This window comes from Balaenoptera musculus, chromosome 17, assembly GCF_009873245.2.
Source record: "Balaenoptera musculus isolate JJ_BM4_2016_0621 chromosome 17, mBalMus1.pri.v3, whole genome shotgun sequence".
Classification (NCBI taxonomy): Eukaryota; Metazoa; Chordata; class Mammalia; order Artiodactyla; family Balaenopteridae; genus Balaenoptera; species Balaenoptera musculus.
In genome coordinates this window covers 56,635,176-56,652,324 of record NC_045801.1, presented here as the reverse complement: position 1 = coordinate 56,652,324, position 17,149 = coordinate 56,635,176, and the positions used below count along the sequence as shown (strand labels likewise).

At 37.6% G+C, this 17,149-nt stretch overlaps 1 protein-coding gene across 1 annotated transcript in view; it reads right to left on the bottom strand.

Annotated features, from left to right (window-relative positions):
• Positions 1-17,149, bottom strand: part of ZNF704 (zinc finger protein 704) — a 210,123-nt gene that overhangs the window by 156,562 nt on the left and 36,412 nt on the right. Inside the window, exon 2 of the mRNA XM_036830636.1 lies at positions 9,063-9,304. Coding sequence (XP_036686531.1) covers positions 9,063-9,304 — 242 coding nt within the window. The remainder of the gene's footprint in view (positions 1-9,062; positions 9,305-17,149) is intronic.

The window sequence follows — 17,149 nt, the reverse complement described above, 5'->3', positions numbered from 1 at the left end:
CATTTTTGCCACTATTCAGTATTACATTGGAGGTGCAAGTCAGTGCAAAAAGACAAAACATAGATGAAAGGTATACATATGGGAGAGGAAAAGTAATGAGTTGTCTTTATTTGCAGGCAGCATGATCATTTATATAGAACCTCCTAAAAACAAATCTACCAAAAAAGCTAAAAAACCTAAAGCCTGAGTTTAGTAAGCTTTCAGTATACTTGGTCAAAATATAAATTGTATTTCTCTGTATCAGCAATGAATAACTTGAAGTTGACATTTAAAATAATATGATTTGGTGGGGGAGTGGCCAAGACGGCAAAGCAGGAAGACCCTGAGCTCACCTCCTGCCACGGGCACACCGAAACTACAACTATTTACAGAGCAGCTACTGATGCGAATGACCAGAAGAAAAGTGGAAAAGATTTGCTACAACTAAAGATATAAAGAATGAACCACAGTGAGACGGGTAAGCAGGGCAAAGATGTGGTACAGTCAAGAGGCCATAACCCCGGGTAGGCAACCCACAAATGATAGGATAATTACAACTGCAGAGGTTCTCCCCAAGGCAGAAGGGGTCCAAGCCTCACACCGGGCTCCCCAGCCTGGGTTTCCGGTACCAGCAAGACGAGCTCCCAGAACATTTGGCTTTGAAGGCCAGCAGGGCTTACTTTCAGGAGAGCCAGAGGGCTGTAGAAATAGAGACTCCACTCTTAAAGGGCACACACAAAATCTCACATGTTCTGGGACCCACAGCAGAAGCAGTAGTTTGAAAGGAGCCTGAGTCAGACCCACCTGCTGATCTTGGAGAGACTGCCTGAGAGGCAGGAGGCATCTAGAGCTCAGCCTGGGGACACAGACACTGGTAGCAGCCATTTTGAGAGCTCATTCTACCAAAAGGACATTGGGGCTGGCAAGTGTCACCTTGGAATCCTCCCTCGAGCTTGTTAGCACCAGGACCTCGCCTCACCCACCAGCCTGCAGGCACCAGTACTGGGATACCTCAGGCCAAGTAGCTAGCTGGTCAGGGACAGAGCCCCACCCACAAGCAGGCGGGCTTCTTTAAGACCCCCCGGAACCCACAGCTGCCCCGGGACCCAGCCCTGTCCACCAGAGGGCCCAAGACCTGAAACTAGGCCTAGAATCCCCCAGGGTCCCACAGCCAGCCGTCTCCACAGCTGGCCCTGCCCACCGGCAGGCTGATACCAACCGCTGGACTCACAGGGCCGTGTGGCCAGAGACCCCACAACCTGGCTCCACCCACTAATGGGCTGGCACTAGCCCTGGGACCAGCCTCACCCACCAGTGGACAAGGCCTCAGCCCCAAGACCCTCTGGGCCCTGGCCACACCGAGGAAACTTAAGAAAATAAAAATCATATCAAGAATCTTTTCTGACCACAATGCTATGAGACTAGAAATCAACTACAAGAAAAAAACTGCAAGAACACAAACACATGAAGGCTAAACAATATGCTGCTAAACAACCAATGGATCACTAAAGAAATCAAAGAAAATTTTAAAATACCTGGAGGCAAATGAAAATGAAAACATAATGATCCCAAATCTATGGGAAGCAGCAAAAACAGTTCTAAGAGGGAAGTTTATAGTGATACAAGCCCACCTCTGGAAACAAGAAAATCTCAAAGAAACAACCTAACCTTACACTTAAAGGAATTAGAAAAAGAAAAACAAACAAAACCCAAAGTTAGTAGAAGGAAAGAAATGATAAAGATCAGAGCAGAAATAAATGAAATAGAGACAAAAAAAAAGAAAAAGATCAATAAAACTAAGAGCTGGTTCTTTGAACAGATAAACAAAATTAATAAACCTTTACTCAGACTCATCAAGAAAAAAGGAGACAGGGCCCAAGTCAATAAAATCAGAAATGAAAAAGGAGAAGTTACAACTGATACCACATTAGTACAAAAGATCATAAAAGATTACTATGAACAATTATATGCCAATAAAATATTTGCAAATGATATATCCAATAAGGGGTTAATATCCAAAATAAACAAAGAACTCACTGAACTCAATATCAAAAATTACCAAACAACCCTATTAAAAATTGGGCAGAGGAACTGATTACACATTTTTCCAAAGAAGACATACAGATGGCCAATATACATATGAAAAGATGCTCAACATCAGTGATCATCAGGAAAATGCAGATCAAAACCACAATGAGATATCACTTCACACCTGTCAGAATGGCTATTATCAAAAAGACAAGAAATAAGTGTTGCTGGGGATGTGGAGAAAAGGAAACCCTCGTGCAGTGTTGGTGGGAATGTAAATTATTACAGCCACTATGGAGAACGGTATGGAAATTCCTCAAAAAATTAAAAATAGAACTGCCATAAGATCCAGTAATTCCACTCCTGGGTATTTTTCCGATGAGAAAACAAACACTAATTCAAAAAGATATATGCACCCCGTGTGCATTGCAGCATTGTTTACACTAGCCAAGATATGGAAGCAACATAAGCGCCCATCAATAGATAGATGGATAAAGAAGATATCACATACACACAAACACACACACACACACTGGAATATTACACAGCCATAAAAAAGAATGGAATCTTGCCATTTGTGACAACATGGATGGGCCTAGAGGGTATCATGCTAAGTGAAATAAGTCACAGAGAAAGAAAAATACTGTACGATTTCACTTATATGTAAAATCTAGAAAACAAAACAAATGAACAAGCATAACAAAACAAATAGCTATAGATACAGAGAAAAAAACAGGTGATTGCCAGAGCAGGGCCGGGGGGAAGAGGAAAGAAATAGGTAAGGGAGAATAAGAGGTACACAAACTTCCAGTTACAAAATAAATGAGTCACAGATATTCAATATGCAGTGTAGGGAATACAGTCAAAAACTATGTAATGTCTTAGTATGGTGACAGATAATAACCAGACTTATCACAGTGATCATTTTGAAATGTACAGAAATATTCAATCACTCTGTCATGTAATAAGAACTAACATTGTGCTGTAGGTCAATTATACTTCAAAAACAAACTCACTCACAGAAAAAGAGATCAGATTTGTGGTTACCCAGAGGCAGGTAGTTGGGGAGGGAGAATTAGATGAAGGCAGTCAAAAGGTACAAACTTCCAGGTATAAGATAAATAAGTACTAGGGATGTAATGTACAACATGATAAATATAATTAATACTGCTGTATTTTATATATGAAAGTTAAGAAAGCAAACCCTAAGAGTTCTCATCCCAAGGAAAAGTAATTTTATATTTATTTAATGTATCTATATGAGATGAATGGATGTTCTCTAAACTTATTGTGATAATCACTAGATTTCTAATCATTTCATGTTGTAAGTCAAATCATTATGCTGTACATCTTAACTTATACAGTGCTGTATGTCAATTATATCTCAATAAAACTGGAAGAAAAAAGAGGATTACCAAAAAAAATTAAATAATATTGTTTAGAACAGTATCTAAAAACAAAGTACTTACAAATTAAGTTAACAAAATAAGTGCAAGATCTAAGCACTGAAAACTACAAATGCTACTGAGAAGAATAAAAGAACTGGGTAAATGTAAAGACATATTCTGTCTATAAATTGGAAGATTTGATGTTTTTATGATATCAATTCACCCTAAACTGACCTATAGATTCAAATGTAATAATTAAAATTCCAATAGGCTTTTTTGAAGGGTAGAAAATGGTAGAATATTCTAAAATCTATATGGAAATCCAGCAAACCTAGAAAGATATGTTTCAAAAAGCAGAACAAGGTTAGCATACTCATACTACCTACTATCAAGACTTACTATCACTACAGCGATCAAGAGGGACCTAGAGTCTGTCATACAGAGTGAAGTAAGTCAGAAAGAGAAAAACAAATACCATATGCTAACACACATATATATATGGAATCTAAAAAAAAAAAATGGTTCTGATGAACCTAGGGGCAGGACAGGAATAAAGACACAGACATAGAGAATGGACTTGAGGACATGGGGAGGGGGAAGGGTAAGCTGGGATGAAGTGAGAGAGTAACATTGACATATATACGCTACCAAATGTAAAATAGATAGCTAGTGGGAAGCAGCTGCAGAGCACAGGGATATCAGCTCGGTGCTTTGTGACCACCTAGAGGGGTGGGATAAGGAGGGTGTGAGGGAGATGCAAGAGGGAGGGGATATGGGGATATATGTATGCCTATAGCTGATTCACTTTGTTGTACGGCTGAAACTAACACAACATTGTAAAGCAATTATACTCCAATAAAGATGTTAAAAAAAAAGAGACTGTAGTACTGGCATAAAGATAAACACACAGATACAGAACAGAGGAGAGTCCAGAACTAGACACGCACATATATGGTCAGTTGATTTTGAAAAAGATGTCAAGGTAATGCAACGGGGAAAGGATAATCTGTCCAACAATTGTAACAATTGAATATCCATATGGGAAAATAAAAAGAAACCTCAATCCTTACCTATAACCAGGCAGAGTTAAAATGAGTAGAAAATTTCTCCTCCAAAAGTGGCTCTCCTGAGTCCTTTATGTTTTATTTTCTGGTACTTGCAGGCTTTACCAACATGCCTAGTTTACCCATCAGGACAGGTCAAACACTGAAATGAACATTACTTGGACTTTGAAAGAATTTGGTGTTACCAACGGTATTCAATCAGGCCAATTCACAGAAGTCTCGTGCTATTGCAATAGCTTGGCACAGATCCAAAGAATTGAACAATTCCTTCCAACTAGTTCTATGCCCTACATCCCTGGAAAAATCTGTAAATTCCCTACTCTGGATTTCAAATCCTTCTTTCTTTTCCCCAAATTTCCACCACTAAACTGGGCATGATTCATTGATTATCTGGGCCCAGGCTCATCATCTTTTTCCAATCAGGCTAAAATACTGTCTTGGCTAATGGACCACTGAGCTCTGCCCACAGGAAATCTCTGACTGGCCTTTGTCTTTACTGACCTTGGCCTCCTATTCATTTCTTGGGCCAAACTACAGTATTGGATTTTCATTCTGGCTCAACTCTTCAAACCCCCGTCTCTTTGTATTCTTGTCCTTACCCTCTTAAAGCTCATTTTCCTAACTCGCCACAGAGATCACTAAAGCTAGTATTTTCCCTGAAGATTAAAAAATACTTAAGATAACATGTTTATAATTAGTAACTCCTCATTTTCAATTCACAGTCTCTTTCGGAGGGAGCTGTTATCTTTTATAACCAGACATTACTAAATGAATAAGTGATGAAACCTTCAGAGAGAGGGATCAATCATTTAAAGACTGCTGTCCCCACTGTTAGCACTGACACGCCTCGTACAGGTCACCTCACGCCCCACCAAATTATTCCTCCTCCATAATCTTTAAAGTTGGGAAGAATTTTTTTTCTGTCCATGATAGATCTTTAGGTCCAAAGACGAACACTGCTCATTCACACGCTGTCTTACATACTCTTGTGTTCCTCCTATTTAGTTTTCTCCACTGAAGAACCTGGAATAATTCAAGGGATATTTTGAGGACCTCACCTTATAATGCATCCACTCCTCTGCACCACCCCTGCGCCCCCCCCCCACGCCGGAAACAAAACAAGAAAAAAAAACTGTTTCTTCCTGAAATCAATCAAGCAACATCCCATGGGTAAGTGGACTCTCTTGCATTAATATAACTCATGTAATTAATTTAATGCAGGAGTCCCGGTGGCCTTGCGAGGCAGTCTCGGACACTTCCGTCCAGCCTTCCCTCACCCCTCTCCCTCACTGGGCTCAGACCTGCACCTTAGTCTGACTCGCACCTCCTGCCTTCCCTGCCTCCACCCACCCCAGGTGTTTATCCTAATAAAACACTTGCACGTTCAATCCTATCTTGGCATTTGCTTCTCGGATGACTCAGCCTGACACATCTGGATTAATAACTTACTTAAATTTATGTTTTCCTGAAACTAGCAGCTCTTAAGTGGGTCCTCAGAAAACGGGTAAAGAAACAGGGATTTTGTAATGCAGATCTCAGATACAGAGTTCCTCCTCTGTTCCATTTATCCCCATCTTGAAAAAGATACTAATAAAAGGAAATTAGGCTTTTAAATAGTTGTGTCACACTAACAACTTTCCTAATATTAAGAGATTCTCCATTACATACAAATTCACCCAGCTCTAATGAGAAGGGAGCAAGTTAGGAACTGTTATTTGATATTAACCACTTAGGTGTCTGTCTCTCTGATAGTAAGGTCCTGGAGGGTTAGCACCCTGCCTCATTCACTTTTTTACTGAATACTGAGTTCATAGCAGGTACTCAATAAATGTCTATTGAATGGAGATGAAATCAGTGACGCTTAATTGCAGTGAGGTACAGCGATTAAAGAGGGGGGTGGTTCTCAGAACTTTCTAGGGATATGAAAAAACATATAAAATATACCCATTGTTTTCATTACACAAACCATAGAAAAAAACTTCATATTTCATCTTACAAACCACAGAAAGTGAAGTTCAACAAAAATCCTGTTAGCTACGGTGGCAATAAGCAAAATATAAAGTGAGAAAGATTATAGAGAACTGATTTTAAACCAATGAGAAACTCTGCACCAGTCATACTCTATTCACCTAAAATCGTTATCCTGCCCTTCTAAGAGCTGGCCAATACATAATGTCTGGATTTAGAAGAGTAAGTTGCAATAACCATGTGGCTAGATATAGTGATGTAGAATATAAATATGGGGTATATATAATACACGTGTGTTATATATGATATACTATATAAGATATAGATATATAGGTTTACTCATACCAATATTCCCATATACCTGTAGACTTACTCAAGCCTCATTATTTACGTACTGCCAACAGATATAACTATTTCTTCTAAAAAAAACAAAAAGAAAAATCCTGTATCTTTCTACATGTCAGGTAAAGGAGTTTCTTTAAAACAAAGTATTGATCTATTTAGATGATAGTGGAAAGTTTACATTTACAAAATAACTTGATAACAGTAAAAGAAAATAGAACAGAAAGAGTGGAGAGTTAGATGAACTCCACAATTTGATTCCTTCATCATCACTTTAAAAAAGAGTAATTTATTTCACCAACTGTTGGCATATTTGTGATAATTAAATTCTTACTACAGCAATGAAAATAAGTGTATTAGTGGAGATCTCAATCAATGAAGCTTTAACTAGTCTTTCCCATAATAGATTAACACATCTAAACTATACCTTGTCATTGGGAAATTTTTGCTGCACATTAATTGATTTAAAACCCAATTAATTTCCCAATATTGTTTAAAGAACTCCATAATAACACTGGCTTGACTTTTAAGTGCACTCAGTGAATTTGAGAGGGAAGAAAGAATATTCTACACAACAGAGCCAGAAAAGGCAGAAAACATTTTTCTTCTTCTTCTCTTCATTATTTTCCCCAGAAACTACTGCAAGTAGGTAAAAATTAAAGAATAAAGATATACCTAAAACAATCGATGACAATTTAAAATTATGAATTCCAGGTCTTTCAACATATAAAGTAGTCTAATGAAAATTTTATGTAGAGTAAGTTCTACAGAATTGCAAGTTGGCCCTAAACTATGTAACACTGGGAAGTCTAATTCTTGCCCTACAGGCTTAGGAAAAAAATAAAACCATAGCTGTTCACATTTCAAATTACATGTCATTTTACCTATGAGTCAACCAACTTACAGATATGAATTGAGGTGCCTACCAGGTTCAGGGCATGATAAGACATATCATAATGAACCCCCAGTTAAAGGAACTAATCCTAAAGAATTCAGCATGTACTTTATATGAAAAAATGAGAAAAGCAAATAATTCCAAGTAGTTAAACAGAGGTAATGAATATATGAAAAGTTTCAATTAAAAGTTAAGGAAAATAAAGAGGCCTATAATTTTATTAAGTTTGACAAATTTGGTAGAAGAATAGAAAAATATGTATTTTTCTAGAGAAGATACTTTTGATTTCATATAAAAAGAAATGAAATTCTAATTACAAAAAGTGAATCGGTAGAAAAGGAACATTTATTCCTTTTCCAAAGATACTATTTTCCTAGTTAGCTATCAGAAGCCACTCAAACAAATGCAGAACTTCTCAAGCAATTGCTTATAAAGTTTCATTATAGATGGTTTTTGGTAACAAAATATATTTCACATATTAAGAATAAGCAAGCTTTCATGCTACAGCATTTCCTTTCTTTTCTTCATTCAACAAATATTTATTGAGCCCTTAATATATAATTCAACATGGTTCTAATACTAGGGATACAGCATTGAACAAGATGGACTAAAATCACAGCCGACATGGAACTTACTTTCTAGGTGAGATAAATGACAGGCAAGAAAATAAGTAAAAGGTCTAGCATGTATATTCTACTACTATTCCACTGTCATTCTGCCATAATATTGTCCTTTGGTTCAATGCTGCTGGATGTGGTTTAAATAGAATTACAATGTAATAAAAGCCTTTTAATATTTCAGATAAACCCTCTTGGCCCAGTTCTAAGCTAAATCTGTCTTAAAAGGATTACCATGATATAAACCTGGGATCACCAAACTTTTTCTGTAATGAATCACATATAAATATTTTAGGCTTTGCAGGCCATCTATGATCTATATCCCATATTCTACACTTTTTTTTTTCCCTTTAAAAATGTAAAACTATTCTTACCTGGCAGGCCAAACAAAAAGCAGGCCAGGGGCTGAATCTGCCTTACAGCCATAGCTCTCCAACACCTGACCAAAAGATATGAGTATCCTTGCTTTTAAGTGGCTATGCTCAGTCATACATTTCATGTTTCTTTTATTTTTTTAAATTTATTCTTTTGCTCTCTGTTGTTCATTTGCCAAAATCTAATAAAACATTCTTTTCTAGAGCCACAGTAGTTCCAACTACTACAGCCTCAGAGTCAGTTCTGAAGAGCATGGCCACCTGCTCTATTTCACACAAGCAACAGAAAAATGTTCTTGGCAGAAAAACCTTCCTAAGTCTACACTTTAGAGAGATACAGCGGAGACTATACATGCTCTCCACTGACTTCCTGGAACAGACACATATAAGGTCTAACGGTCCCTTACCTTGCTGGAGGAACATCAATATTGGAAGAAACAACTTTTCGTTTTTGTTCAAGGAGACAGATGGAGCGAGTGTTTTCTTTTTCATGGTCAAGGGCTCGGTTGACTTTTTTGGTGTCTGCTGTTTTCACATCCTCCTCCATGGCCAAGGGGAACAAGTGTTGATGAGACAGTTTTTTACTAGAGTCACGTTTTAAGTCCTCTGGTTGAAATGTGAAGGCCATTTCCCGCTTAATGCTCCCCACCTGTGAAATGAAATGCAAAAATTCTTAGTCACCCAAAATATCAGCTTTGCATGACTATGTGCAGATGGCCATGACGAGAGACCACAGACTCTGCTGTCCCTGTTCATCTTGAAGATTTTATAGTTTAAATGGGAAAAAAGTCACACAGAAATAAAACAACTGACATTACAAAGTAATGTACAATTGATGCACCACCTGTCATAATGCAAACAAGAAGCATCGCAAGCACAAGAAAAGCCTTTCAGAGGTGCAAAAACTTCGAAGGCTTGAAAGCATGAGACTTAAAAAAATCTAAAAATTTAAAACATTATTGTTTTCTCTTCTACAACTGAGAAAACTCAATTAAGTAAATAAATTCTTAAATATTTCATGCTGATTATGTTTAATAGAAGAGAGCTATACATATAAAATCAAGCCTTATATCTTTGACTATGAATACTGATCTTAACCACACTCTTTATCTAATGAAGAATTGTTTTTTATCCTTTATTTATAGCAGTTAAGATCTCAATGAAATCCTTCATTAGTATGACAATTAAAAAGTCATATTAATTTTTCTTATGATTTTTTACTAAATGCAATGGTGATTAAAGTTTAAGACAAATATGAATTTAAACCTCAAGGAATTAAAACTGGTTATTTCAGATTTTAGGACTGTGATGACTGAAAAAGGAGACTAAAGTTAAAAAAGAAAAAGGATTTTGTAATGTGATTGGCACTGTAAATGAGGTCTGGAGTGAACTTGCTAAAGTCCTAAGTATACAAAGAAGAACCAGACTATCTGGCAACCCAGAGCCTCACTAATCAGTGCAGTATTTTTCAAAATATGCGCATCTATAAGACATTTCACAGGTCCAGAGACAGTCTCTCCCTTTCATGAAGTCAGTGTACATACTCAGTAAATCTTCACTCGCCCACTTACATAGAGGATATGCTTAGTTGTTTTTTTTAAATTTTAGTTAGGAGGAAAAGCACAAAGCATTTGATCAAATAGATTTAGAATAATAGGAGCTAAAGCCATAAACATACAGCATCTTCAGAATAAAATGAGAATATGTGGGCCCAGTAACAGCAGAGACTGGCAAAGTATGGTATTAATGACTAGAAATTCTCAGACTAAAGGAAAACTCTGAAGTATATGTGTGTTGGGAGTCACAGGACCTGCTCACATATGTATTCTTCCCGAGCCCAGGGATGACTTGTGCCTCAGGATTGCCTTGGCTGGAATGTATCTTTCACATGAACACAGACCCCTAAACTGAGCTCCCTGCTCTCCTTGGCCTGCACTTGTCAGGAAAAAGAGAATATCTTCCATGGTGCTCCTGCCAGACCAAGCCCCAGCTCCTCAGGACAATGGTCAGCCACCTGGGTCTACTTGCAACTCATTAAAAAGTTACCATATTTCTTGGAATGCATTAGTTAATGAAGCAGAGTAAGAGTCCAAGAAAAATGAGGGCTTTTAAGAGCTAACTGTTTTAATGACATCGATACTCAATAGAAAGGAATAAGAAAATATTTCACACTTCTAAAATGCAATAAATTTTCAATAAAAACGTAGTTTGGAAAACTAATGTAATTATAAATTTTTAAAATATCCATCACCAATCACTTTCAGTTCAACTTCTTCTGCCTGGAGGTGGAAGAGAGAGGGAGGCATTTTTTCCACCTCTAGAGCAGCTCATTCCCAGCGATGTTACAACAGGAATATGCCAAACGCCAGGCAGGAAAGATGAAAACAAAGGCCTGGTTTTGATGATTATAAATAGTTTCTCCCTAAGTGTCAAGTGTTACAGTAATTAAATATTTAAGTAGTCATTAGTATTAAGTTGTAGCAATAATTGACATCCATACCTCCCTTGGGGTCAACTGGACTGGTTAAATGAATTCAATCCAAAGAGAGGAGGGTTGAGGGAGAACATTACAGAAAGTTTAGCTTTTAGCTCCAAAAATTTAGGAAAAAAAGCCAGCATCTAAAGCAAATTAATACAAAGTAGAATAAACTTCCTATAGAAATGATATTATAATTGTATGTCATGCTCTTAGCTGAGACTTCATAATAAAATAAATTATGGTAATATTCAACAATGTAAGCTATATATCTTCCATAATACATTCTAAACATAAAATTAATCTCTCAATAATAATCAGGAAATTTTATCAATGTAATGAATTTCAAAGACTATTTAGCCCAGACTCCTTTTTAAAAGTGGAATTAAAATGAGTTAGAAATGATCAAAGAAGAGAAAAAAGTGTAGAGGTGAGCAAGAGACTTTAGATACTTTGAGTCATAGGTTCCACTGTTTGTAAGGCTGGTGGAAGGAGTGGGTGACAGGTGTAGATGTTCATTATATCACTATGCTTTAAATTTATATGTATATTACATGTTCTTTTTTTTTTTAATTTATTTTATTTATTTATTTTTGGCTGCATTGGGTCTTCGTTGCTGCACACAGGCTTTCTCTAGTTGCGGTGACCGGGGGCTACTCTTCGTTGTGGTGCGCGGGCTTCTCATTGTGGTGGCTTCTCTTGTTGCGGAGCATGGGCTCTAGGTGCATGGGCCTCAGCAGTTGCAGCAGGCGGGCTCAGTAGTTATGGCACTCGGGCCCTAGAGCGCAGGCTCAGTAGCTGTGGCGCACGGGCTTAGGTGCTCCATGGCATGTGGGATCTTCCCGGACCAGGGAATCGAACCCGTGTCCCCTGCACTGGCAGGCGGATTCTTAACCACTACGCCACCAGGTAAGTCCCTACAGTTTCTTTTTAATGTTCTTTTATTCATATCAGATATTATATTTAAAAATTTTTTTAAAAGGAGAGTACACAGGAGAGAAGAGAATGGAGCAAGTATATGAAGTCAAATCTTGAGACATGGGCTCAGAAATGGCCCAGAGAAATAGGGTGGTGGCTGGGTCGGATGTTGGACAAGGCAGAATGCTCTAAGATGGGAGGTAATAGAGCACATTTGAATGCTGAGGCAGGATGGAAAGGAAGGGATGAGTGAGAGTTTGGAGGAGCAGTAAAAGGGGGCAGGGCCAACATGCAGCCATTGCATCTCCAGCAGATCAGCCGAGGAAAGCAGCAAAAGGAAGATATAAACCCCAATTAAATCTGAACCCCTATTAGATTAGGAGAAGAAAGCAGCTAAAGGAAGATATGAGCCCATTTATATGTGATTTCCAGGAAAGGCAAATCTATAAAGACAGAAAGCAGATCGGTGACTGTCTGGGGCTGGGGTTGAGAGCAGGAACTGATTGCAAACGGGCACCGGAGAACTTTTTGCCATGATGGAAATGTTCTGGAACTACACTGTAGTGATTTGTACAATGCTACAAATTTATCAAAAATCCCTGAACTGTATTCTTACAATGGGATGAATATTATGGCATGTAAATTATACCTCGATAGTACTGTTGATTTAAAAAAAAAAAAAAAAAGGAAAGGAGGAAAGAACCAAACCAAGAGTAACTGGTGTAGAAAGCATATTCCCCAAGAACCCCCTAGACCAGAAATTGGGAAACGGTGCCACAAAGAGGCAGCCACGAGGTGCTTGACAACCCAGGCTGCTGCAAGTAGCTGTGCTGTTACACCCTGTGCACAAGAAAGATCAGCTAAAATCCAGTCCCCACTCAAGCCAGGTCCCCAGGCCTCTTTACCCACGGAAGAGGGACATTTTTCTAATTCATCCACCCGGAGAAGAACTTTTTGTACTTCATCTGCCCAGAGAGGGCACTCTTATTCATTTTTTTCCCAATTTGCACAACGCCCTGGTGACAAAAGGAAACCCTTCTGGGGATCTGCAGGGCCTGGGCCGAGTTAGCTTCCTTCCTTGAAGCTGATAGCAATTAATGATGTGACTCACATGAGCTGATATTTTTGTTAAAAGAAGAGTCGGGGAAATCTGAGAAATCTCTCTGTGAAACAGCTCGAGGGGAGGCAAAGGGTTCAACAATAGAAGACAACCAGAGAAAACAAACAAATGCCCCAAATCTAGAAGCCCTAGGTGGCAAATAATGAAGAAAAACAGCAAAACTCTTAACCAGGAATTTCGAGGAGAAAATACAAGGCAGAGGTTTAGGAAGAATCTTAGTCTAGATTTTTTTAAAAAGTGTCTCCTGCATGAGGAAGGGTTAATCTGACTGTATCCCACAGTGACGAGACTGTAAATTGGAAGGCAGTAGTATCTGATTCTGGTTGTCAAATTTCAAGATGGACATTGACAAATCACAACAAACACAGCAGGGCGATGAGGATGACAAAGAATCTTATTGGGAGAAATCTGGGAATATTTCATCTAAAAAACAGAAGGTTTAAGGCCCCCATAGTTCTCTTAAATACATGTTAGAGCCCTCCTGAAGAGGAATTTGAGTTCCGTGTTCCTCCGGAACCAGGATCAATGGTGCCCACTGCTGCTTCTGGCTGACCGCATTCTGACCTTACGGTTTACTCTCTCTTCCTCTTTTCTTCTCACTCTTCCACCACATTGTGAATGAAACATTTTGTATCTATAAGAAAGATTTACTACTTTTTACTTGACTGTGATTTCATGGACTCATAATCTGTTAAGCAGGTGGAATCTCAGAGACCACCTAGTCTCACATAAACATTTTATTTTTCACTATTCCTACAGAATCTGAATGTACTTTTCATTTTTTCAAATGTTCATTTATTACAAAATATATGCTTGTTAAAATTTCAGTAAAAATGTGTATAAAATAAAATGGGGACAGCTTTCTATTCTTCCCCACCCTCCTCCCAACCCTGCTCAGTCAGGTCCAACCCCTAGAAAGAATAGCTTTTAACAATTTACTGCAAAACTTCAACTTACTTAAAAGGCATTAAATACCTATCTGTGTATATATACTGTTTGCAGTGTCTAAACATGAATGTGCTTATACTGCATGTATTGCTCTGCAATACACAATAAATCATGGGCATCTTTTCACGTTAGTTGTAGATGTGCTATATTTAAATTTTTGAATACTATAACATTTCACAAGATTATATTTTTTAACCCATCCCTTCCTCACAGACATTGAGGTACTTTTAATTTTTCATCGTTAAACATAATGCCACAATGAATATCCCTGTATGTATGTATGCATGTACCTTTATACTTGTGCAAGCATTTTTGTAGGAAAATGTGGAGGTTAGAATTGCTGACTCAACCAACCAAAATTTTCTTCACGGGGGAACAAACTATGGAACACCCATACAATGGACTTAACCATGAAGTCACTAAAAAGAAGTGCATCAAAATAAATCCATGATCTATAAAGAGGCACACAGTTGCTCATGATCTACTAAGAGAAACAGGTAAGTTGCAGACTAGTATGTTAGGCATGATTTCACTGCTTTTCAAAAACAAAGTAGTTTGCTAAAAAGCTACACACCTTCTGGGCCAAGAAGGTTGTTCTACTTCTTTTCTTGTCTAATTTGATACACACATACACACATACAGACACACACACAACTTCCAAGTGGTGAGATTATGGGGAATTTTTTTACTTTTTTAAGGTTTTCAAATTTTAAAACTTAATACAAAGAGAATTTTTTAGAGGTTCACAAAAAGTAGGAGGAATAATGATCTGTGCTGGTCAACATATGAGGGAACTGGCACTCTCAACACCTGTTGGTAGGGGTATACATGTTGAAGGAGGACAGCATGGCAAAAGGCAGCAAATTTAATGGTGCACCCCTCTGATTTAGCAATTCTACATCTAAGGGAAAAAAATTACCTAGAGAAGCACACAAGAATATTTAGAACAGAATTTCTTATAGTATTAAAAAATGTAAATTCCCTAAACATCCATCAATAAATTTGGGGTTAAATATGAACAAATAAAATGTATAGTTAAAAACAAAGATATAAAAAAAAAAGAGATATATTTCTTTATTTATTGAAATGGAAAGACATTTAATACATTAATTGAAAAAAGGAAATCCAAATGAGTTTATGCAATATAATCTCGGGGAGGAGGGATATATGTATATAAAGAGAAAAACAATTCTGAAAGGACATTCCAAAATGTTAAGAATGGTTTTCCTTGGAAGCAGAATTATAGTCCAATTTTGCTTTTTATCCTGTTTGTAATTTTTATAATGTTCATGTATAGTTTGGTATTTTAAAATTTATAAAGTTATTCTGTTCTAAAAAAAATACACATCATTTTTATATAATTAAGTTTCTCAAGAATCTGGCATTTATATAACTAATACCTTTTTCTTCTACTAGCTTTCAGTTACTAGTATATATGCATGCACTAAAAGGAAAAAATGAATTACTTAAAATGATCCATCCAATTGCACTATTACTTTCCTTGATTACCAGCACCTCTCAGCTATACTGTACTACAAGCACTACCATTGAATTCCTTCTTCCTACCCAACACATAATCCCTTCAATAGCACATCACCGACACACGCTTTATCCAGTGTAATTTCTTGCAAGGGGACAAAGCTTCAGTTAACTGACAAATAAAACTCAAAATTTTTATTCCAACAAACAGCTTTTGTTTTCCTAGATGAAGATAAACAGCCTAACTATAAATATGATATACTTGGGAAAATTGCAATTTTTTAAACAAGAAGTTAACAGTATATTTCAATTGTGAATTTCTCTAAATGGTGTCCTTTGTAAACTGGACTGAAGCTCGTCAGCTTTTCTCAATACAAAAACATCTGGTTTCCATAGGAGGATTCTAACAGCACATCAGAAAATAGAATGGCTTCTAGCATCAGTCCACTTGCTTGATCAATCCTTCCTTCTGTCTACACTCAAGTGCATCCCAGGCTACCTTAATCCCAACACCCTCCCCACGAATATACAGTAATAAGATGCCAAAATGCATGTGTCAACACTCACTCTTGGAAACTGTCCTCACTTACTCATCTCAACCCAATAAGATTTGAGGAATTGGCTCTGGAGATTAACTGGATTTCCAGGAATAATCTGCAAAAAGTCAACCCATTTGCCTTCTGGGGCTTTCTGAATAGTAAGAAAGTAGTATAGAAATTTTGGAAAAGGGAGTGAAATTCAGGCCACAGCAAAAACCACTCTCGGCGAGCGAGCCACGGGAGGCAAGTGAATGGTCCATTTGGCCAAGCAACGCTGTAAGACTCTTCCATTCACCAGGCAACCTCACAGTCCCAGCTGACAAACTATAAGAGAATTTTCCCTATTTCAGATTGTGTTTCCCCACCTTAGGATTTATTTTTTAAACTTGCTTTCAAAACACATAAATATACATATTTAGTAACAGATGACAATGACACATCAACTACAGTGTGGAGCATGTAATCAGACTCCCAGAGTTTAAAACATGCTACAAAAGAAGCAAAGGTTATATTAATAATAGGAACAATTGATTTTTAAGTTAATTTAAAATAGTACTAAGGGTCATGCTCAAAGAAAGACCAGACTCTTGAGACGACTGACAAAGACTGTGTCCAAAAATAGTCAACAGAACTTTACTCATCACTTCAAAGTAAATGCTTCAAATTTCATGCTACGTACACAGAAAAATAAGTTGGAGGGCAAATCTATCCAGTCCTAATGAATGGCTGTAGTAGAAACACTTTAAAAATAATTGCTTCCAATTGCTAGCTCCTTGATTATATTATTCCCTTAGCCCTCTGAAAACAATGAAGTGGTTTTTGACTGCTTCACCCTCAAGTTTCTTATTTCTCTATACCAAGACAGAGTAACTAGCTGATGAAAACCAGCCTGGTTTGCTGGTGTGATGGTGGGGCGAGAAGTAAAACCCAGCACGACAGTGCTGAGACCCTCACTGTGATGGCGGCCACACAGCTACACTACTGCAGCGATCAGTGTTGTCAACGCCGGGTTTA